At 36.9% G+C, this 25,082-nt stretch overlaps 1 protein-coding gene across 3 annotated transcripts; it reads right to left on the minus strand.

Moving 5' to 3' along the window:
- Window positions 1-14: 14 nt before the first annotated feature.
- On the minus strand, window positions 15-24,975 carry LOC127658328 (epithelial splicing regulatory protein 1). Of its 3 annotated transcripts, none has more exons than XM_052147561.1 (15): window positions 24,643-24,974; window positions 24,077-24,205; window positions 23,480-23,593; window positions 23,260-23,374; window positions 22,602-22,700; window positions 22,439-22,493; window positions 21,911-22,021; window positions 21,655-21,787; window positions 21,161-21,203; window positions 20,105-20,406; window positions 17,711-17,944; window positions 16,089-16,287; window positions 8,497-8,704; window positions 5,181-5,352; window positions 31-1,739 (listed from the first exon to the last, which is right to left on the minus strand). In XM_052147561.1, exons 1-15 carry the CDS (start codon window positions 24,772-24,774, stop codon window positions 1,629-1,631), a joined length of 2,157 nt encoding a protein of 718 aa, XP_052003521.1. In that variant the 5' UTR covers window positions 24,775-24,974; the 3' UTR covers window positions 31-1,628. The 3 variants fall into 3 exon arrangements, with proteins under 3 accessions (XP_052003524.1, XP_052003521.1, XP_052003523.1); XM_052147563.1 differs by having other exon boundaries at window positions 36-1,739; window positions 16,101-16,287; window positions 24,643-24,972; XM_052147564.1 differs by lacking the exon at window positions 5,181-5,352 and having other exon boundaries at window positions 15-1,739; window positions 24,643-24,975.
- Window positions 24,976-25,082: the final 107 nt, after the last annotated feature.

The following is a 25,082-nucleotide window of genomic DNA, read 5'->3' on the forward strand; positions in this document are numbered from 1 at the left end:
CAGTAACTTGAACGAGTGGTGCTTAGCTTTACTACTGCCTGTTGGCATGTGTGGGTACTACTTGCACTCACTCTATTTTACTGTCTCATGCTTTACTCCTACAGCTCATAAAACACTAAACATGCTAATTACACACTAGTATTTAATAAAAAGCACAGGGTATAATATACAAGGCACATTGGCATAAACAAACAGAAGGTTACAGATGGGATTCAGCTGCAGGTAACAAATAAACCTGTTCACATTCAACACAAACACTCTCCTTAATACACAGACAACGGGTGAAAATCGATACAGCACGCTCGAAACACTCTCTGAGTGCATTAAATAAACACACATGCATTGACTTGGTTATGGTGTGCATGTGAAATAATACACACGCTCAAGCACACACACACACACACACACACACACACACACACACACGAGCATACATACAGGCACATGTCATGCATCCATCATTTGGGGTACATTTATCTATAGGGTTTTGTACATTGAGTAAGGACAATGCATATTTTTGATTCATGACACACAGACATGGATATAAAGCACAAAAGTAATTAATTGTTCCTGATTTTGCATTTGAGCAATTTTGGCGAAAGGGTGATTCTCACGAAACCTGTTAAGAAAATGTACTGATCATATTTAAACCCAAATCAATGCTAAATATATACATATATATACACATAAGTAAAGATATATTGTGCTGAATTGAAGCCTACACTTCATTTTTTGCATTGAGAAACTATTTTCAGGACACTTAAGCACATTTTGCCAGTTGAGGTTGCTTTACCATTCCTTTTTTCCCCCCCCTCATTACAGTAATTAAAAAAAAAATGTTTCACAGTAAAAATAATATCATAATGACCATCTTTTTTTCTTTTTTTTATATTGCGGTAATGAGAATTATGTCACAATGTAAAAAATATTGATGCCCTTAAAAATATGATTACTTTTCTAAATGCAAAATATAATTTTTTATTTGTTTCTTTTGATTTCAGAGTAAAAAAGACCAGGAATTGTTCTTGACAGGTTTTGTTAAAATCACCTAACAATGAGGCTGCACAACTATAAAGTTGCAGCCATCCACACACAACATTGCGCATAATGTACGGATGTGGCGAATCTTGTAAACATGTTAAAACAGCTAGCTCTTTGAACTTCATCATGCATTTTAAAACCTTCAAAGAAAAAAAGGCCTCCACATATTTACACATACTCATGGTAGAGTCACATCAACAGGGAAACAGACACTAACACACACACATACAAACTTTTTTTTGGTCCTTTGGCTTAAATTTATGGTATCAGAAAAAATCTTGATTCGGCAGTTAGTCTTTTAGACCCGAGGAGCTATTTCCTGAGTGAATATCACTGCACATGCATGTATGTACACAAACATACAAACACATTTCTGACTTCAGCAAAACAACCATATGAGTAGAATATTAGTTCTAATGCATAAAAAAAACAATGTGCAATATACATTAATGTCAAAATACATATCTTTCTTTAAAAAATTCTCATATAAATAGCTAATCTAAGGAAAGGCATAAACTGCTTTGTTTTGAGGGGGTTTGTTAAATCCATGCTCCACCACAGGGGTGTGGCCTTGTGAATGGATTGGCTTAAAGCAACTGCAAGTCAATATAGGCCCCGCCTCCTAGAGTATGGTCTCCAATAGGCTGCTTGGCCGACAGCACAGGGGGGAGAGTTACCAAGGCATCATTGTTGCCTGGCTAAAAAAAGAAAGAAAAAATTAGGTTTACTCAAGAGATACATGCTTATGCCACATTATTAGTAATAAGCCCCACCTCAAATGAGTAATAGCACTCCTACTGACTAACAAGCAAACTGCCTTAGGCAAAATGTACAGCCTGCATAGAAGAAAATCACACATTGTGGCTGTGCATTGCCGGAGCCCAGCTGTTTTTATAATCTATTCATTAGAATATTATGCAACTTAAAACATTTTACCCCTGTGGTGTCAAATATTTGGTGTTTAGTTCTGAAAGTTGCACTCATTAAAAAGTTTTACAAGTAATGAATGGCACTTTTAAGAAATGTTGGAAATCATGTATGGGATGAAAAGTCTTATCAGTAGCCTTATTCTAAGATGTTTAATTCTAAATGGAGAGGGTCCCCTCACATGACCAGAATATAGCTACTATCTTTATTTCAATAACTTCTGCTATCAGACACTTCCGCTCAAGGAATAAATTCATCAAGGTTAACTGTATAAACAAATATTGACATTGTGCACCTTAAATACATACATTTTTAGAATACTGCACAATATAAACCTTTATAAATATTATTACTAAATACTTGTGTATGATACTGGAGTAGTGTACCAATTTTGAAATACACATATGTTCTAATGAGTAAACCATTAGCACGTTAACACGGCAAGCAATTTTAACAAACAAGTTACAAGCACACATGGCACTATCAGAGCAACACCCTTAAACCTGAAGCAAGGATTTTGAAGAGACTGACACACCCTATTTCACTCCTCTTGTTCAAATATATATATATATATATATATATATATATATATATATATATATATATATATATATAGACAAAAACATTTGTCTTGAGGTGGTTATTTTATATCTGCTTTAGTGTGTCAATAGGAAATATGAATTTTAGATTTTCGAACATTCATTTTTTAAAATAGAAGTAGAACATAGAGGTGCTGCAACAGATGTTATGGCCCCTACAGAGCCCTGATCTCAAAGGTATTGAGTCAATCTGGGATTATATGAAGAGAATGAGGAAGCCTAAATGCAAAGAAGTGTGGTGAGTTCTCCAAAATGCTTGGAACATCATATCTGCCAACAACCCTGAAAAACTATGCGCAAGTGAACCTAGGAGACTTTCTGCTGTATTAAAGGCATATGGTGGTCACGTGAAATATTGATTTAGTTTTTTTTAGGTTTACTGCACTTTATCTGAAGTTAAATTATAAATGAAAATTATTTAGGCACTTTATAAAAAAAGATTTTTTACAACTGCCAAAAACTTTTATACAGTAATGTATATATTTATAAATATTTGAATACTATTGTTCTGTAGGTTTGTACAAAAAGAGAACTATAGACCTGAGTATGCTTCTTTTTATTTTTTCTGCGTTCCCAATCGATTTGCGCTCGTTGACCGTATTGCCTTTCTTTTAGGGAATAATGTACACTTTCCAAGTGTACTCCTTTGACCACGAGTGAATGTGGAGGCATGCATCAGAGAGATGAGAAAATCTGTCCCGCACGAGGACAGTCGAAATGATGAAATTTGCATCTCACACATACTGCACGCAGAGTGATCAGCAACACTGACAATTGAAGTATACTTTGCCTTAAGAATGTATGAGCAGAACTTGAATGAACAAAATGGAACTGAATAAAATGAAAACTGAATGAAAATACTTCCATTAAATAAGTCAAAATTAAATCTAACATAATTAGGAAAAACTGAAACTAAAGTAAAAAAAAAACATTCTCAAACTCCAAAACTAACTCAAATTAACTAAAAAGAAGTCATTTAAGTGATTGTATATTTATTATGAGTCCTTTTGCCTTATCCTGATCTACACCGGAGGAATCCTAACAGTGGTCTCCCATAGCAACTGAACATATGAGAAACAGTATTCAGGTTAGAGCATGCCAATGCACCGCACCTTAACTCAATGTCTGTGAGGGAATTCAGACCAGTGGAACCTGTTCAGCATACAGAGGAAGTGTGACAATGCAACTATGCGGCCCTGTTACTCAAACCCACAAAAGCATCTAAATCTTCAATGCTGTACACCGCAGGGTACAAGACACACCTTAATGTTACCTACAATCCAGCCCTGCCCTGCCTATAAACACACACACTTTATGGTGTGGAACAATCTAGGGCTTGTAAACTCAGAAAAAAAAGAAACGTCTCTTTTTCAGGACACAGTATTTTAAAGATAATTTTGTAAAAATCCAAATAACTTTACAGATCTTTAAGGTAAAGGGTTTAAAAAATGCTTTCCATGCTTGTTCAATGAACCATAAACAATTAACTAACATGCACTTATGGAGCGGTCATTAAGACACTAACAGCTTACAGACGGTAGGAAATCGTCTTCGCAGTGGCAGACCATGTGTAACAACACCTGCACAGGATTGTGTCTATGGGCACAAATCCACCTACGCTGGACCAGATAGGACTGGCAAAAAGTGCTCTTCAGTGACGAGTCGCGGTTTTGTCTCACCATTGGTGATGGTTGGACTCCGTTTATCGTCGAAGGAATGAGCGTTACACAGAGGCTTGTACTCTGGAGCAGGATTAATTTGGAGGTGGAGTCACAGCATCATCAGACTGAGCTTGTTGTCATTGCAGGCAATATCAACGCTGTGCATTACAGGTAAGACAGCCTCCTCCCTCATGTGGTACCCTTCCTGCAGACTCATCCTGACATGATCCTCCAGCATGACAATGCCACCAGCCATACTGCTCGTTCTGTGCATGATTTCCTGCAAGACACGCAGGTCAGTGTTCTGCCATGGCAGCAAAGAGCCCGGATCTCAATCCCATTGAGCACTTCTGGGACCAGTTGGATCGGAGGGTGAGGGCTAGGACAATTCCAACTAAAAGAAATGTCCTGGAACTTGCAAGTGCCTTGGTGGAAGAGTGGGATAACATCTCACAGCAAGAACTGGCAAATCTGGTGCTGTCCATGAGGAGGAGATTCACTGCAGTACTTAATGCAGCTGGTGGCCACATCAGATACCCCTTTGTTCAGGGGCTCATTCCATTTCTGTTTGTCACGTGTCTGTGAAACTTGTTCAGTTTATGTATCAGTTGTTGAATCTGTTTATATTCATACAAAAATGTACACATATTAAGTTTGCTGAAAATAAAAGCCGTTGAAAATGAGAGGATGTTTCTTTTTTTGCTGAGTTTATTTGGATCAGTGGTGCTCAGTAACATTGCAAGATAACATTAATAGCTGCCTGTCAATACTGTGGTTTAATTTTCAGTGAATTTTCTAATATTTAGTTACCTGCAATTCGAAGGGCATTTTAACTCAAGATTAAAATGATTATATCCTACAGGCACAAATTCCTGTCCCTTTTCTGAATTCACACTGACATAAAGTACTGCTATTAGAGTCGTTTGTGGGTGGATGTGTATTTTAAACACACCTGATATCCATGTACCATGCTGAGGATCTCTTTAACCCCACTGTTGTAAGCATAGGAAGGGGCATGGCCTTGCATTCGTATCAGTGCTGTGGGTGGGGCTGAGAGGACTGAGCCAGCTGAAGGGGTGTGGCCAGCAGGGAAGTAGCTGATGTTAGGGGGGGAGCCAGGTGGGCTGTGGTTAGACAACAGATTTGCATGAAATTATAAACATAAACAGAAATCACAATTTTGTGTACAAAGCATTGAAGGTAAACGGTGTAATGTCTGTGCCATTTGAGTCAACAAACTGAACTGCAAACCTATGGAATACATTTCAAACAGGTGTCCGCCATTAGGTCGAAAAAAACAGATTATTATTGGTTGAGCCAATGTTGCTGTGTCTTAAGGTTTAAATATACAGAGCATTGTTTTAAAAGAACCATTTTTCACTTTTAGGAGGAATCAACCAGGAATGGCTTACTTATAGTTAGTTTTTGCACATTGGGATAGGAAAATGGAAAAAGTCTTTAAACGTTTAACAAAAATATACACGCATCACCATTCATTTGTATAGCATAATGACATGGGTTCTGACATGCAAATAGAATTAATTTTATAATAATTACCACATATTACCACTATAAAGTCTTTCCAAGATTTCTACTAAAGTAGATGCTACACAGTGATAGTTTGATTTATGGAGTTTGTCTTTACATTTATGTGACCTTCTCAAAGCTAAATAATGTTCATCTTATTTCTCTGTCGTTATATCTCACATACACACGTATGCACATTTGGTGTGTGAACCAGTTCTTCCACAATGGAGTGTGCTAAAATGGGCATTATAGCTCTGTTGAAAGACCTGTGCAGTCTGTTAGCCTTGTGAACACACCCTTTCATAGTTGTGCAAGTCCTTCTTAAAAACAAAGTCATTATGTCTTCATTTAAGCAGCTCATCAAAATTGCCTGAGGAAAAAGCTAATTTACATTAACACAAAATACACAGGCATCTAACACAAAAATAACATTAAAACACAAAATACATTACCCTCAAACAAAAATATTACACGCTTACACGTATAAGTAATGTATATACATTTTCTCACTTTATGAAACTTCTCCATTAAACAACTATCTATGCTGCTTTTATATGCCAAAATTATAATATATAATATAATACCAAAACTACTGGCGAGTGTCCTGATGTCACATAACTGTATAATTTGTCTAGTGCACCAAAACGGGTTTCTCAGACTAGGTTCTGTCCTGTGACAGGCGGTTTGGCTTAACTATGCTCAGATCCACAGAAAACAGATTGTGCAATGTGATCATTCACATTTGGCTGGACAAGCAAAAACTGTTTATGCCATTTTCAGTGTTGGAATAGTTACTGCATTTTGCATTTGTAGGGCTGAGATGCTCTGTGACGCTATCAAAACGCTGTTTGAGTAACCTGACCAGTCAGACACAGCAACATTGTCTCAACCAATGGTTTAAGTATGGGGCTGGACTATCTGCTTTCCTGACTAAAAGACAATGTTAGTTAGTAATGGACTACATATAGCCTAAAATGGATTACAAACATTTTGTATTTTTAGTTGGATTACATTACAATTTAAACTGTGTGTAATCAGATTCCAGTTACTTTTTACAACTACTTTATGGATTACATGATTGCATAACGAATACATAATATATCAGTTTTGACTCAAATAAATTAGCAATAAGTAATCCATCAGTAATCCAGATTAGATTGTCTAAAAGTGTAATCTAAGACCCCAGTTACACCTGGTATTAAGATGCGTTTTTGGTGACCAGATCACATGTGGTTAGTGCTAAATACAGTAGGAAATGAGGTCTTAAACTTTTTGTGATCGGATCATTAAAAACTACATAAGAATGTAGTCAAAAACATGTTTAACCACATCACATTTGAAGTGTAAACGCTAATCTGTCCTGATTGAGTCCCAGCAAACTTTGCCGGTTAAACTGGCTCTACACTAGCAGACTCAGAACAACTTGAATTGAATGACTGTTTTCGCTAATCTTGCCCTTCTAGTCAGTGAGCCTGCCACATTTATCGATTAGCAAATGAGAACTTCACAAATCTTCTTGAGTGTGTCTGAAATCAACATGCATGCACACTTATGAAAAGCAAGAACATCTGCAACTCAGTAGGTCCTTAAAATGCAAGTGAATGGAGATTTATCTTTAGAAGCACCAAAAATCGCATACAGTCAGCATAAATGTCATCAATAGGAACCATTTTTTAAATGAAAGTTTTCTAAAGCAACACGATTGCATTTGGTGTGAATAAGATAAATCTAAAAGTAAAAAAGTATATTTTTTATATTTTTAACTTAAATCATGCTACCGTTCAGCAGAGGTATGCAAGTGTGACGTAATCGCATTGGCATTTGAAACAGGAGAACTGGCACATGTGAGTCACAACCGGAAGAGCAGTGCTGTTTACAAGTGAGAAGGAGGAACACTGTATAGTAGCTTAGTTGGTTTTGGTTTAGATCTGTTTTTATCGGTTTCTTTACTCACAATGGTGCGTTTGTGTGCTTAACCTGGATGTTTCAACTGAGTGGAGAACATGAGATTACCTCTGTATCATGCCATAGGAATACGTCACATGAGAGACCGCTTGAACTCCACCCTCTCGTGAAGCTTACCCGAAGCGATGATTTAGAGTTACTTAGAGTACTTAATTATTGATCTTTTTTCACACCAAAAGCAATCGTATCACCTTAGAAGACAATAATTTAACAGCTGGTGTCGTATTAATGACATTTATGCTGACTGTCTGTGATTTTTGGTGCTTCAAAAATCGGATCACCATCCATTTGCATTTTAAGGACCTACAGATATACTATACTAAGATATTTTTTATAATTTTCTTCAAATATGTTCTGTTGACGAAAGAAAGTCATACACACCTGAGATTTCTTGAGGGTGAGTAAATAATGAGAGAATTTTTATTTTTGTGTGAACTATCCCTTTAATACCAGGAGTAAACGGGGTAAAAAGATTATGTTACTGATTACAATTTTAGTTGTGTAATTCATTAAATATATTCTGGAAGTGACTATAAGTAATCTACCCAACACTGTCAATAGCAAATTACTAATTTTCCAATTCCAATTAGTGATGCTAGTGACCTAGAAATTACACACTTCAGCATTAAACAGCATTAAGTGGAATGCAATCATATTCTGTAAATGGAATTCTAGCTTACTATATTTCTTATCCAGGACATAACATTGCTCTATTACATTACTTATTCTGGATTACCTGTGGAAAACAACAATAACAGGAATTTAAAAACCCTCACCTGGGATAATAGGCGGTGTAGTTCATGTACAGTGGGTTATTGGCAGGGTAGAACGCAGTGGTTGGGGCCAGGGGCCGGGGACTCAGCAGGAACTGGGAGGGGTAGATAGCTGCTGGCTCAACCGGTAGCACCGCCCCTGCTGGAAGAACAGCTCCAGCAGGAAGGACAGTTGTCCCAAGAGGAAACGAATATGATGGAGGGGACAAACCTAAAATGGGGGAAGGGCAGGTGGGACATTACAAAATTATTGAGTGAAAAAACAAACCTGCTTAACTCTGAACCAGACATGATTCTGAATGAAATCATGCTTGTAGAGCTTTCCCGTCTACAAACTTTTTCAATCATAAGACTTGTAAGTGATCAGTCAAGGGTGTGGTAATGACTGAACCTAAGCTAGTTACAATGAGGGCTTTATGCATTGAACAGTTTTCTTAAACTACTTCATAGCACGTTTCCATGTCCTGTTCACTGTTGGTCATCAGTGGCTCATGCAGTCATCCCATCATACAAACAAGGAACAATGCAGGGAAAATCAATTCTGTCAACAAGCTAGAGCATGGGAAACCAAAACACCAGCAGTAGCCACCTCAAAGCCCACCTCAAACACCTGTCACACTGTGAAAACAAAATTCTGTCATCATTTACACAGTCGCCCTTCACTTAAGTAAATGGTGAATGAGGCAGTCAGTCCTTTACATTCTGCCTATCATTTCCCTTCGTGTTCCTTGGAGGAAAGAAAGTCATACAGGTTTTGAATGTGAGGGTGAGCAAACAATGACAGAATTTGAATTTTTGTGTGGTCTATCCCTTTAACACTCCAGGTATGATTTCAAATCTCATCTATCATGTGTGAAGCCTTTAAATATGCCAAAATATTTTGCTCACTGAGTTGGCAAAATACCAGTTAACTTCAATAAAAAAATTCCTCTGTCCAACAAGTTTCTATTAAAATGTCAATCCCAATCTTTACATAACATACACCCTCTATTTTCATCATAGTGTCATGCTCACTCATGCAGCAGACCTTAACCCAAAACCATCAATATCTGCCACTATAATTCAGCTACAAGTCAGGTATGTTCCGTCCACCCTTCAGCACAGGCTGTGCCTGCACAAACAGCCAGCATTCAGACTCCTTTAATCGAATTCCGCCTGTGGAATGCTGGGGCTTCTACATGCGGCTTTTGGTTTTTAGTAGGGTTGGGCAAAAAACTCTATATTATTTCAGCCTATGTTACTCAGTATAGTCAATATATATATATTTATATACTGTAGATATTTACAGTGCTGGGCGTATTACATGTGAACTGTAATCAGGTACTGATAATCTTGTAGATTAAATTTTTGGAGTAATCTAATGTGATTACTTTTGGATTACTTTCAACCTAATTCTATTTTATTTCACATGCATTTAAGTAGGATAATAATTTTAACATAAAAGTACAAAGAGGATGAAAATGTATTCCATTTTTTATTACTAACAAAAAGAATCTCACAAAAATAGTTCCTTTTTTAAATTAAACATTACATGAATGACATAAACATTAAATCTAACAGCAACGACAGTGCATCGCCAAAGTTTAGAATTTAAAACACTGAGACATTAAGTTAGTTTTAAGTGCATAAAATAATAGCAACATGACAAACATTAACGACCATAAAATCAACAGCAATGATGTTGCTACGTCAAAGCTTTCATCTAAAAACACTGAAACACTTTTAACCCTTACTGCTTATTGATAGTCCATCACCTATTCCAAAGAGGTGCAAGATGTTATCTTTTGATCAGCAAGAATATTCTAAAAGAGCAGACTATTTAAAAAAATGCAGTGTACCATCGTGTCACACAAGGAACAATTGTGTCAAGTTTTATGCCAGTTTTCATGGCGTGGACTCCACTAACATCAGCAACAACAGTACAGCCATGGGCTTTGTTTCATATTGCTGCACATTATGCAGTTGAACAATTGTGTACCCTGCAGGCAGGACCCTTAGAGATGGCATTCACTAGATCCTTTGAAGCAATTAAGTTCAAAGTGTGAGCTGCACACATTTGGTGTAATTTCATTCTTAAAAATTTAATTATCTTTATAGATCCAGTGGTTAAATGCGGAGGTAGACCTCTCCATCTTCACCTGGCTGGCTAGTAGAGGTTCTGAATTCAGTACACACAACCGTCCCCTCCCCCTCTCTTCTGAAAACACTCAAAGACTTACTGAACGCATATCAGCGGTGTGCTGATTTAGAATGAAAAATTTAAAAGATTGAAAAAAGAGAATGATTAGAATGATCAATTACTAACAATTGTTCCCTCGTTAATATGTAATCATATAATCTATAAAAAAGTAACTGTAGTCCGATTGAGTATTTTAAAATCAAATGTAATTTCATCCAATTACAAGTTTACGCACCATTGTGAGTAAAGAAATTCTATTGAAATGCTTAATGTAAAAAACTAAACAACAGTAAAATGAATACAAGAATTCGATTTAATAATTTTCATTTATATGCACCAATAATTCAACATAATAATGTAATAAAAACAGCAATATGCTGTAATATGTGTAGTACTAATGCACAAAAAAAAAAAAAAAAAAAAGAAATCACACGCACGGACCAATTTACCGACAGACAACCCCAAACAGGTCTTTTGAATTTATCATTATCCAATCTATAAAAATGTGAAATTGGGCAAATACATTTTAAATCCGTTAAATTCCTTAAACATAAAAAAAGAGTGAAGCCTCATTCAACAATTTAAATAATCAGTCATAACTGATGTCCTAGTTAATATTACTTCTGTATTATTAATTAATACATAGTGTATAATGTGGCAGGGTGGAGGGCGGGGCCGGGTCGTGATCCTACACACCTGGTCCCGTATTAGGCTATTTATGCCTCTACCCTGCCACATATATTAATTAATGGTACTAACAATTAAATCAATTTATTTATTAAACATGCTTGTGTTATATTTACCAATACCGTTATAGTCCACTTGATGGCAGTGTGTAATAGCAACACTGAGAGAAGTACTGCTGTGTTGCAGTGATGAGATATGGAGCAATATAGTTTGTTTCTAATAATTACATGCCCACTGTAGACATGCAATGTGCAATTGACCTTTGAGCTAATGTAGGGGTCCCTTCTGATTTTATTTGAGTTTATTTGGGAATGATGGCTGACTCAAATACATTTTACTAGTGCTCCATCATCATTGTTCCTTATTATTGGATTCTATTTTTATTTTCTATATTCTGTTTAAAATAAATCAAACATGCAAGACTAACATTAAAATGAAATGGCGGATGGCAAAGATTCTTCCAACAGAATTCTGACTTTTAAAATTCTTCCACTCAGATTAATAATTGCAAATATCTCCAAATAAAGATCTTCCTGGTCTGTAATCAATTTGAGACATCCATAAATACATTATAGATATCTTCAAATTAAAATTGACTAGTAATAAATCAAATTCAAGATATCTACAACTATATTTTGCCTAGTCATATCTTAGTTTCAGATATCAAAAAATTTAATTAGGACATCTTTAAAGATGCAGAATTGTAGATATCTTTAATTGAATTATGACTTGCCAAACCATATTAAAGATATCTTTAAGTTCTGACTAGTCAAAATTCAATTGCAGATTTTTATGATTGATTTTACAGGTGAAACTCGAAAAATTAGAATATCGTGCAAAAGTTCATTAATTTCAGTAATTCAACTTAAAAGGTGAAACTAATATATTATATAGACTCATTACAAGCAAAGTAAGATATTTCAAGCCTTTATTTGATATAATTTTGATGATTATGGCTTACAGCTTATGAAAACCCCAAATTCAGAATCTCAGAAAATTAGAATATTACATGAAATCAATAAAAAAAAAAGGATTTTAAATACAGAAATGTCGGCCCTCTGAAAAGTAGAATCATGCATATGTACTCAGTTCTTGGTTTGGGACCCTTTTGCATTAATTACTGCCTCAATGCGGCGTGGCATGGATGCTATCAGCCTGTGGCACTGCTGAGGTGTTATGGAAGACCAAGATGCTTCAATAGCGCCCTTCAGCTCTTCTGCATTGTTTGGTCTCATGTCTCTCATCTTTCTCTTGGCAATGCCCCATAGATTCTCTATGGGGTTCAGGTCAGGCGAGTTTGCTGGCCAATCAAGCACAGTAATACCATGGTCATTGAACCAGGTTTTGGTACTTTTGGCAGTGTGGGCAGGTGCCAAGTCCTGCTGGAAAATGAAGTCAGCATCTCCATAAAGCTTGTCTGCTGAAGGAAGCATGAAGTGCTCTAAAATGTCCCGGTAGACGGCTGCGTTGACTCTGGACTTAATAAAGCACAGTGGACCAACACCAGCCGATGACATGGCTCCCCAAACCAACACAGACTGGAAACTTCACACTGGACTTCAAGCATCTTGGATTGTGTGCCTCTCCATTCTTCCTCCAGACTCTGGGACCTTGGTTTCCAAATGAGATGCAAAATTTGCTCTCATCAGAAAAGAGGACTTTGGACCACTGAGCAACAGACCAGTTCTTTTTTTCTTTAGCCCAGGTAAGACGTTTGACATTTGAAGCCCATGTCCAGGACCCGTCTGTGTGTGGTGGCTCTTGATGCAGTAACTCCAGCCTCAGTCCACTCCTTGTGAAGCTCCCCACACATTTGAATGGCCTTTTCCTGACAATCCTCTCCAGGCTACGGTCATCCCTGCTGCTTGTGCACCTTTTTCTTCCACACTTTTCCCTTCCACTTAACTTTCTATTAATGTGCTTTGATACAGCACTTTGAGAACATCCAACTTCTTTTGCAATTACCTTTTGAGGCTTTCCCTCCTTGTGGAGGGTGTCAATGATGGTTTTCTGCACAACTGTCAGGTCAGCAGTCTTCCCCATGATTGTGAATTCATTGTGAACCAGACTGAGAGACCATTTAAAGGCTCAGGAACCCTTTGCAGGTGTTTTGGATTAATTAGCTGATTAGAGTGTGACACTTTGAGCCTACAATACTGAACCTTTTCACAATATTCTAATTTTCTGAGATTCTGAATTTGGGGTTTTCATAAGCTGTAAGCCATAATCATAAAAATTATATCAAATAAAGGCTTGAAATATCTTACTTTGCTTGTAATGAGTCTATATAATATATTAGTTTCACCTTTTAAATTGAATTACTGAAATTAATGAACTTTTGCACGATATTCTAATTTTTCGAGTTTCACCTGTATTACTAGTAACAACTTAATTAGAGATACCTTAAATTATAATTTGTACTAGTAATAAATACATTTTAGATATCCATTTCTACTAGGGAAAAGCTCTAACAATAGTTTTCAATGCAATCCTATGGAAACAAATGACTGGTCAAAGTTGCATTGCAGATATCTTAAATATAAATTATGCATGTCAGAAATGCATTGTAGATTTCTTAAAAGTGAATTACAACTAGTCAAAAATGCCCCACAGGTTTCTAAAATTGGAGTTCTGACTAGTCAAAACATAATTATGGATAGTCAAATCTGAATATTAAATGATAAAAGAGCATATCAAGTGAAGCATCAACCGGGCTTCACTTGATATGTGAGCTCCGGTGACAGGATAGCATAGATAGCATTCTCGCCTCCTCCTTTCCATTTAACTGCTTTACACTGGTGCTGAAAACCCGGGAAGCAGGAGGGATACTCCGTAATGGAGTTCTCGCCACTACCATCCACCCCAATGGAGTAGGATGCCGGGGGACGGAGGAGCACGGCCGCCTGGAGTGGAGGAAGTGGAGGACAACATGTTGGGCCCTTGAGCAAGGCCCTTGAACCTATCTGCTCCAGGGGCTCTGTTTCAAGGCTGACCCTGCGCTCTGACCCCAGCTAGTTGGGAAAACTGCATTTCATTGGCTCTGTACGTGTACACTGCACAATGACAATAAAGTTGAATCTTAATCTTAATCTTAACCCACCTGTCCACTCCCAGATTCAGGAAGGTGGAGATAACCTGCACAGGGAAAGGGGGGGGGGCTTCTATGTCCCGTCTGCCGGGGGCTCCCTGGACTGAGAGAACGAGGGAAGAATGTGACAGGGTGGAGGGCGGGGAGTCACGGTTCGTGATTTTACACACCCGGCCCCTTATCAGGCTAATCAAGTCTCTGAGAGGGATAAAGGCTGACTGTGGATGGTGGTGCGACAGAGAGAGCATTTACGGGCAGCTGTCCGTTCTCTGTTTGTGACATCAACACACCCAACACACTAAAATTTATCACAGTAAACTTTAATATATTTTCCATTACAACTGTGGTAGTTGTATTAAAGGTAAGTTTTTAAAGTTGTTGTTTAGGCTATTGTTTTTTCATAACAAATTTACAGTTTATTTTTTAAGAAATACTAACTAAAAACTGAGGATCAATCCATGGTCTTAAAACAAGGGCAAGTAGGCTACAATGTAGAATATAAATTATTAAGAAAGTCATATGTAATATTGTAATATATTTCCTGTTCTAATTATGTTTGATATTAGGAAACATACTGGCCTGGTTTGGCTTCAAATATTCCTAAATGATTAAGAGACTGATAAAACAAAAACAATATATGTAATGAAAAAAGAAGGATATATACTATAGAAGCACAGTCACAAATCAGTGAAGTGGTTTTCTCATGAATATTATAACAAGCCCTATACAAAAAGGTATTAAGTTAGTTTGATTTCCAGATGATCAAAAATAAATAGTATTCATTACAAACATGAAATGCAACAATTTATTCTAAATATTAATTGCAATTATGTAAACAACAAAACTGCATCGTTAAGAACCAAACGTGTACGTCAACCACCAACGAAGATAATTGAGCCAAGAAAAACCCTGCATGCTTTCATCCTTGCAATGTGCATTTAAAATCGGTATTCTCTATGTTGCTTAATTTGATATCAGACGCAAAATCATTGCAAAATCAAATATTGTGATTATTCAATACACTGCCCAACACTGGATATTGCAAAAGTGGTATAATAACTAATCATTAGGAATCTTAAAAAAAAGTGCATTAAAATCTCTGCAATACTCTTGGCATTGCTTAATTTTATATATCAAGCAAAACCATTGCAAATATATTGTGAATATTTTTTTTAAATCACCCAGCCTTAGTTATTACAGTAGGAAAGTTACTGATTTGACAATCTATCCAGGACTAGAACAGAAGAAGAGATACATTTATACTACACCAAAGAGACATGTGCTCCACGTGTGCCTTCATTACACAATGTGTTTCAGAGAAAGTGTGACTGGTGATATGACATTATGATGTGGATTGAAATCTTATGCGAAATTAGAAAGATTCAAAATCACCCAATTCAAAGCCCACAGTTCCCCTACTGTGGAAAAGCATCTTAGTAACTGAGGCTATATGTTACAGTCATCAGACCTGAATTGACAAAAACATTCACCCAATGAGATTCCTACTGCTACTGAAAAAATCTGGACAGGACACCCACCAAATGAATGAACGAGAAGAAGGGGAAAAACAGGAAGATGTGAAGAGCCACCTACCCGCACACACAGCTGAGAGAAGCAGACCCAGAGCCCAGCAGCACTTACATTGTAACTTACATGGTGGCGGCGAGAGGCCGCTCCTGTTGAGCGTTCCCCCCATCAGCACGATGTTCATCTCCTGAGCAGAGCATGCAAACACCTCCACATAACGCCCCTTCATGCTTCGTTTATGACAGTGCTGGGCCGCCAGGAATGCCCGATCGGCCGAACGCATCTGGATAAAAGCATCACCCGATGGACGACCCTGACCAAACACACATACACAATTGTTGATATAAACTCAGTTTAAAAAAGGATGAAACCCTGTATATCAAATCAATTTTAAAAGTTAAAAAAAAACATTCTCACATCATTTACTCATCCTCATGCCATCCAAGATGTGTTTGACAATCTTCTGCAGAACACAAACTAAGATTTTTAGAAGAATATTTCAGCTCTGTAGTTCCATACAAGTGAATAGGTACAAACATTCTGAAGCTACAAAAGCACATAAAGGAAACATAAAAGTAATCCTTGTGACTCCTGTTTTTTAATCCATGTCTTCAGAAGCGTTATAGGTATGGGTGAGAAACAAATGAATATTTAAGTCCTTTTTTACTATCAATCTCCACTTTCACACCTTTTTTAGGTGATTCGCAATCTTTGTGCATATCGCCACCTACAGGGCAAGGAGGAGAATTTATAGTAAAAAAGGACTTAAATATTGATCTGTTTCTCACTCACACTTATCATATTGCTTCTAAAGATGTGTATTTAACCACAGGAGTCGTATGAATTACATTTATGCTAACTTTAAGTGCATTTTAGACCTTCCAATTTTTGGTCACCATCCACATGCATTGTGTGGACCTACAGAACTGAGATATTCTTCTAAAAATCTTTTTTTTTGTGTTAAGCAGAATAAAGAAAGTTATACACATCTGGGATGGCATGAGGGAGAGTAAATAATGAGAGATTGTTAATTGGGTGTACTATATAATTAAAAATGCAAGACCAAGAGCACAAAGCCATCAGCTTGGACCCTGACACTAAATGTATTACATGCAAGTTTTCTTTGTTTTTGACTGCAGATGTACAAGCCTATTCTTTAGGTTCCTGTGGGTTTATATGGAAAATATTTGAATTGGCTTTACATCATGTGGAGCATGCAGCATGCTGTATTTTATTTGGGACCTAGATTTTACATTAGACATCAAGTGGTGACCCAACACAGTACCAAATTGTTATTTGGTCAAAATGTTATATAAAAAAAATGTGTTCTTAAAATCTAAATAACATAATTACATATTTTAATTAATTAAATGTAATTTATAATATGATTTCACATAACATTTTAATGTATTAATTTTGGGTCACAACCCACCAGTGCTTTAAGATATTATATGGATTGAGGCATGACAGTCAAATCAGGGACACATTTTAAAGGAATGAAGAAACACAAGTCCTGACAGAAGCAGCTGCACTGAGTGATTCATCATCTTTTTTATGGAACGGTTGTTCTGGCAGTGCCGAAGGGGGAAAACTCCCTGACAGAACACATTATTAAGTACATAGGTGAGTTATTCTTTATTGTATTTAATTAATTCTATGTGAATTCAAATACAGTCAGTAACTTCTGATTTCTGTGTATACGTTTATTAGAATATAAGTGGATCCGAGAGCATTACCTGCTGGTTCAACACCATGTGCACTCCATGTGGTTTAATGTCAGCTGTGTATTCTCCCAGGAAAACCAATATATCCTGGATGGTGGCATCATAAGGCAGACCCCTCAATCTCACACAGTCCCGGATACCTGTCACTGCTGCTGTTTGGGGTATGAATGTTGGCGGTGGCACCACAGATAAGATGGGGGAGGGGGCCACTTGTATTAATGGGGCCGATGAGTATCTGTTCAGTACCTGACACATACAAATACACACATGCAAGAGTAAAATGTCTGGACCTGAACCAAAGCAGAGACAATACTACACAGACACATATAATCAAGAGGACTTCTGTCTTGTTTACAGCTTCAGGAACAGAGATGAGGGATGAATTGTACTTAATTGTACTTGTTCAGACATATGTTTCCGATCATTTAAGCACATGATAAGAAAACTTTGGCGTGTCTGTGCAGAGATCATCTGGAATTCTTTCTCATGACCAATGCCAATTATATTCATTTCCATAATTTTCAATACATTTAATGCTCAATCAACACATTTGTGGCATAATATGATTACCATAGAAATTTATTTCGACTCGTCCCTCCATTTCTTTAAAAGAAAAAAAAAATCTGGGTTACAGTGATGCACTACAATGGAAGTAAATGGGGCCAATTTTTTTACGTTAAAATACTCACTGTTTTAAAAGTAATAGCCACAAGACATAAAGGATATGCATGTAAACAAGATTTTTGTGAGATAAAAATCACTTATTAACCTTTTCTGTGTAAAGTTAAAGACAATTTTACAACTTAAACAATGTAATGTCAACAAACCCTAAAACCCTAAAATGACTGTAAAAATTACAATTCAAACAACTTTACAGCTCAAATAATACATGAGTTTTAACAGAAGAATTAATGCAAGTGCTTTTATAAAATGTTATGCTTCACATTTCTGTTTAAACCCTTCAACAATTGGCCAAATTCACTTTCATAGTGCCTCCATGTAACCCAGATTTTTGCATTTTTTAAAGAAAAGACTAGTCGGAATTCATTTTTGTGGTAATCAACATTATGCCACAAATGCTGTCGAGTGACTGTGGTAACTCTGCCATATGCAAAAATTATTTTCATTTGTCTTATTTCTGCCTTTTGACACAACTAAATAATCATTAGACTACAACAAAAATATTATGTGCATTACTAGTATTTTAATCATTATTATTATTATAACAGTAACAACCTTATAACAATATAACAGCAGACGAAAATCAATTATGACAAAGTAGAATGTTTCCTAACAGAGATTTTTAACATATTTGGCCATTTATCAGTTATTTTCTCAATATTAAGGAACCGAAAACTGGTTAAGTGGAAAAGTGTGAACATTGGGAAAACAATATCTATTATCAAACCCATTATTGGTCTATTTCTAGTCTGTGTCTTCAAGCACACCCAAATATAAAAAGACCATGTTCCTACTATGTTTTAGGTAGGGGTTCAGGTTTTATATTTGTTGGAACCGATCAGGCCTGCCTAACCCTCCACTTCCTTTTGACCAGATACTTCGGACAACAACTAAATATTAACACACAAGAAATTCCAAGTAATTCTACAAATTCAGTACCACAATGCAATGTTAAAGGTTTTTAATCTGAAGAAGGTGAGGATTTAGAGAACCTGGCTTGGGATTATAATGTTATGAGAGCATTGAAAAGCAAATTTTTTACAGTTTGTCGAGTCGAGTGTTTGTTCAGTGAGCGACACATTCAAGTATTTGTACACACACTCACACAACCTTTCTCTGTCTGTATGACATTTCAAACAAACTAAAATACAATCTAAATAACAGGTCATACACTGTAATAGGTCATAAATGCTTAATAGCTTAAAGGGATAGTTGAAAAATGACAATTCTGTCATCATTTACTCACCCTCATGAACATACTTCTATACTCAAAATACATTCTTTCTTCCATGGAGCAGAAAAGGAGATGTTAGACAGAATGTCAGCCTCAGTCACCATTCACTTTCTTTGCATCTTTACACAATGAAAGTGAATGGTGACTGAGGCTGACATTCTGCCAAACATATCCTTTTGTTCTCCATGGAAGAAAGAAAGTCATAGTGATTTAGAACAACATCAGGGTGAGTAAATTATAACAGAATTTCCAGTTTTGGTTGGACTGCCCCATATTCCACTTGATCTGACCCTTAATTTTACTTTTGTTGGTGTAACCTAATGTATTAATTTTCATTTAGTCATATTAAATCATATTTATATTAATATTATTAGACTTGAATGAAACAAGTTCATTTAGATGTTAGCACAAGAAGCATAGTTTTTAGGTTATCTGACCATTTTTTTTTTCTCACAGTAAATCAAACCAAACAAGACGCGTTGCTCTCTCACCTGTTGCACCTCGGCTGCAGTGCTCTTGAAGAGCTCTATGTATCTCTTGCCCAGGATGTCCTTGTGTTTCTTAAGTGCGTTCTGAGCATGGTCCTCACAGGAGAACAGGACAAAAGCATCCCCAGTGGGCCTGCCATCGGGAAAGCGTACAAAAAGAATGCCATTGCTGCCGTCAGTCACGGGGCAAGCCGGGGAGAAGAACTGCAGCACCTGCTCTGCAGTGGCAGTGAACGGAAGTCCACGCATGCGCACAATAACCTGATTCTCCCTCGACAGAAAATTGGCCACTTCATTAGAGGTACCTGTCAGTCAAACATTCACATATGAGTGAGCCGCTCAACATACTGTACACTGAAAAAAGTTGAAACCTGCAACAGTTACCTTTAAAAGCTATTTCTTCCTGATCTAACCCTTATAATAGTTTTGTTGGTGAAACCTAATGTATTCAGGTTGATTCAGTTATGTTTAATAATGTTTTTACATGAATAAAACCAGCTAATTTAGATGATACCACATGAAGCATATTTTTAGGTAAACATTTTTTCAGAATAGATGAAAGCTAGAAACATACAAAACAGACAATAAAACTCATTCAAATCTTACTGACTCACCACAAACACAAAGGAAATAATGTGATAAATGGGTAATTGCATAATGTGTCAATGGACTTTTGACAATGGACACACTTTTTTTTTTACAATTCTTAAACAACTTCTTGCCATCACTAGTGCATTTTAAATGGCTCTTTGATGTGACCAGATCATTTTTAAAAGTACAAATACTCCATGTAATATCTCAATTAAAGTCATGAAGCTTTATGCATAATAATAATTACAAGAGAATTTTAAAAATGCTGTTTAAATTAGTTTCAGAAGGAGTATGTCATTCACACCGCAGGAAATGTAAACTTTGTTAAGGTATTTCATGTCAACTAACCATATACTATAACTGACAGCAGTTTATGCTACATTTGCATTCATCCCATTGAAGGTGCTAAATAATGTATCCACATCTCACACACATGCAAACTTAGGGACAAAGATGTGATATTTTTACCTCCTGCTATCTTTAGAAAGTCTTCACCTGTTGCCTTGTAAACCTGCATTGCAAAATAGTGTTACTGTATACATGTGAAAAGCGTTCACATCAATATTACTACAATCAGATCTGCATGTAAGCTGCATGCAACTGGACTTCAGTTCACCAGAATACAAAAGGATATTTGTTTTTAAAGAACCAGGTCTTCCCAAACAGGTCTTCATTAGAAAAGGCAGCTCATGAGATTGTGATAAAAATGGTAATGCTGAATTAAATAAAACACAAATGTGTAATAATAATAACAACAAGAAATGACGTTAAAAAAAAGATATGTTAATTTAAATGCAAATAAAAATAAGAAAAAAAAACAACATTAATATTTCATTAGTGAGCATGGACAGAATAATACAAATAAATTTAGATCATAGGGATTCAGTGGCAAAAAAAGTTCAGGAACCCCTCTATTGGCGACAATTTTATCTTTATTACTAGTTTGTATAGGGTTGCCGCACCTCAATGTATCTGGTGCCCATGTGATGCTTGTGTCTCTGCAGGGCCAGATCCCTGTGCTCCTCACTCTCAAATCGCACCAGTGCTTCTCCATTCCTCCTGCCCTGAGCATTCAGACACAATGCAGCACCTCCTCTACACACACAAAGAGTTCTTCGTTAGAAAGGTAGTCAACTTTTGATTGCCATTGTACACAGACTGCATGATAATTATGCATTAATGTTGGCTGTGGGTTGTTTGCAGGTTTTGTGTGCATACTTGGCGATGTTGAGACCCCTGAAGAAGCGAGCAATATCCTGGTCCGAGGACTGCCAGGGAAGACCTCGAGCTCTGATCACTGTGTTATCATCTACCCTCTCCATCTTACTACTACACAGATCACACATAGGACAAAAATATATTAAAGGAACAGTTCTCCCAAAAATAACATTTCAGCCATTTATTCACTCTCATGATGTTCCAAGCCCACATGACTTTCTTTCTTCCATGGAACACAAAGGGAGATGTTTGGCAGCCTCAGTCGCCATTCACTTTCATTGTATGAAAAAATATGAAATTTAAGGGAATGGTGACTGAGACGAACACGGACTAACATTTCCTTTTGTGCTCCACTGTGAGTGACATGGGTTTGGAACTACATGGGTTTGGAACTACAAGGGTGAGTGAATGATAACAGAAATGTCATTTTTGGATGATCCTTTTGTGTAACTTGAACAAGCAGCACTGCAAAAAATGTTTCTCATATAAATTGAACACGTTTGCCAACAAAAGTTTGTTAGCTCTTACCAGGTGCCAGTCTCAAACTTATCATTCACTTTTTCAGGACAGGAAAATGTATGGCCTATGAACGAGAACAAAGCATGTTCATACCAAAAACACTACAGGATATTAAATTCATATATGTAGATGATAATATACAGTATACACTCTATAAGTTAAAAGAACTTACAAACAGGCTCAGAGAGGAATGCTAAAACAATTTTTGACATCTGTTCAACCTTGTATGAAGTGAAAGCATGAAGAGATGAATCTACAACCACATTTAGATCTGATCACAACAGTCAAGGAATACAGTCAGAGTTAGTGCTTAGTTACTGTCGACACCTTAATTACCTGTTAATAACACAGTAATGACACAAGGAACAACAAAGGCATGGTTTTTAAAAGTAAAAGAACCGTTGAAACGCAAAGGTCTTCCATAAAAGCACAATGTAAATATGGAAGTAGAGCATGACTTTCAATTAACCTTTCTTACTGTGCAGACAGGGCTGTGCTATTGCATTGTGTGTGTAGTCATTAAAATGTTACAGCGTAGGTGTGACAGGTTAAGCTTGTTGGCTAAACACTCTTGGCTTTCTCTTGCTGTCTCAATGAGCCCACACTATTGTGAGTCTATTTGCATTTCAAAACCTTGGGATCCTGAAGCCAACACCCTGTTGCCTCTCTCTCTCTCGCTCTCTCTCTCATGCACACTCAAACTCAACTTCCTTACACTGGCTGTCAGTTGCAAATACAATTAAAGAACTAACATGTGCTTTAATCAACTTTGACCTATTTGAGATTTTCAAAAAAGACAAACATTTATATTTGACATGTTTTAAGGATACAGTCAGCCATGACCTGAAGATCCAAGTTTTTCAATTCCCCTTCAGACGGGAATTTTTTCTTAAACTCTTTCCGCAGATCAAAAAATGAGAAGAAACAATCAGGCAACAAAACATTCTGAAAAACAATAAAACCACACAAGGTTATTAACCAAGCTTACAAATCCCTTAATACTCTACTACATATATCACCCACTCAGTTGCAGTGTTTACAGTTTCATACCTTGCTGGAGGCCTCGGGATGAAGGACTTGACGCATGTGAAGCTGTCCATCCATACAGAAGCAGAAGGTGTTCCCTGCACCTGTGTCCACCTCCGCACATAACCGCTGATTCAACTGCACACATGTAGAAACTATTTAAAGTTGCTCATGCTCACTAAGTAAAGGAAGTCACCCACTTTCATGTGGTGGTGTTTAATCTACACCAACAAATTATTGCTTGTGCAAGCATCAAACCGCAAACTGTCTAATAATGTGTTTTTAATCATTTATTGCTAAGATATGCTACATGGTGTGTAGACAAGTCAAATAGTTCAGCTGTCTATTCAAAGGATCCATTGAAATCCATTGGTTTAAGGAGATGTCTTAAGTATGGAACTAAGAACTCACAAATGCAAACATCCTTTATGCATTCAGAACAACCAAATTAAGTATGAAATAGGACTTCTAAACAGTAGTGACACAATTCAAGAAAAACATTCCTCATAACTGTATATTTGACATTTGTTAGCTGTATTATGTGACTGAATATAAGCCCCGTTGTTTTGTTATAAATGCTGGGTTACTTTTCTCTCTGCAGATAAATATGAGAATGATCACCTGGTCAATGGCTTCCTCGAGTGGAGCAGCAGTTGTCAAGACCTCCTCGGTGAGTCCACTCACCTCCTGACACTCCTCAGAGGGCTCAATGTGCTCCGGTTTGACATGCAGTTCATTTACTGGCCCAGCCTAAGAGCAAGGAGACAGGATGGATGATCAGTTCTTGTATACACATAAAAAAGTGGCCTTCAATTGTTACCTGATCTAACCCTTAAATTTATTACTTTTTTTGGAGTGACCTAAATGTTAAATAATATGTTTGACTTTAAACCAGTTTATTTAAATTACCTCATAAAGCATATTTTTTTAGGTTCATATTTGTAAGAGTATCCAACTGTAAAAAATATATATAATAATAAAAAATCCTTAAATAAATAAACACTCGGCCTTAGACTCTTGTCATATTTTCTTTTATGGTATTAGGCCTATATCAATATAAAATGAAGACGGCTGAAAAACTATTAGTATTATTTCTAATTATGTTTAACTCTAACGCCCCCACCACAATTACTACACACATACACAAACACGCACAGGTACACCATCAGGACGAAATATGAAAATACCTGTTTAGTCGCCAAATCCACGACTTGCCAAATCAACTGTACGATTTCCTTTTCATCCGATCCCAATTGGTCCCCACTTGCGCCAGATGTGATGGTGAATAAAAGCACCAGATAATCGGGATTAACCGTCATTTTAAGAAGGAAAAACTATTGTCACCACCTCGATGCCAAAAGAAAACCCTAGAGCTCAACTCCAGGTGAGAGAGAAGCGAAGACCCCAGTGACCCCACACCTACGGGCAGATCAGTGCCGGTACGTGTTCCGTGGACTTTTAATCGCGTGAGTGTCGATGCAATCCAGTCCGGAACCCCTGGCTCTGCTCCGTAATGGCTGATCAGATCGCGCTGGTTTTGTGAGCGCCCTACCTGGCCAACACCCACGTGATACAGATACCTGCCCAAAGCGAAAGCCCTCCTCCTACTCCTGAGAAACAAGTACGT

The sequence above is a fragment of the Xyrauchen texanus genome, chromosome 17, assembly GCF_025860055.1.
Source record: "Xyrauchen texanus isolate HMW12.3.18 chromosome 17, RBS_HiC_50CHRs, whole genome shotgun sequence".
In the NCBI taxonomy this organism is placed as follows: Eukaryota; Metazoa; Chordata; class Actinopteri; order Cypriniformes; family Catostomidae; genus Xyrauchen; species Xyrauchen texanus.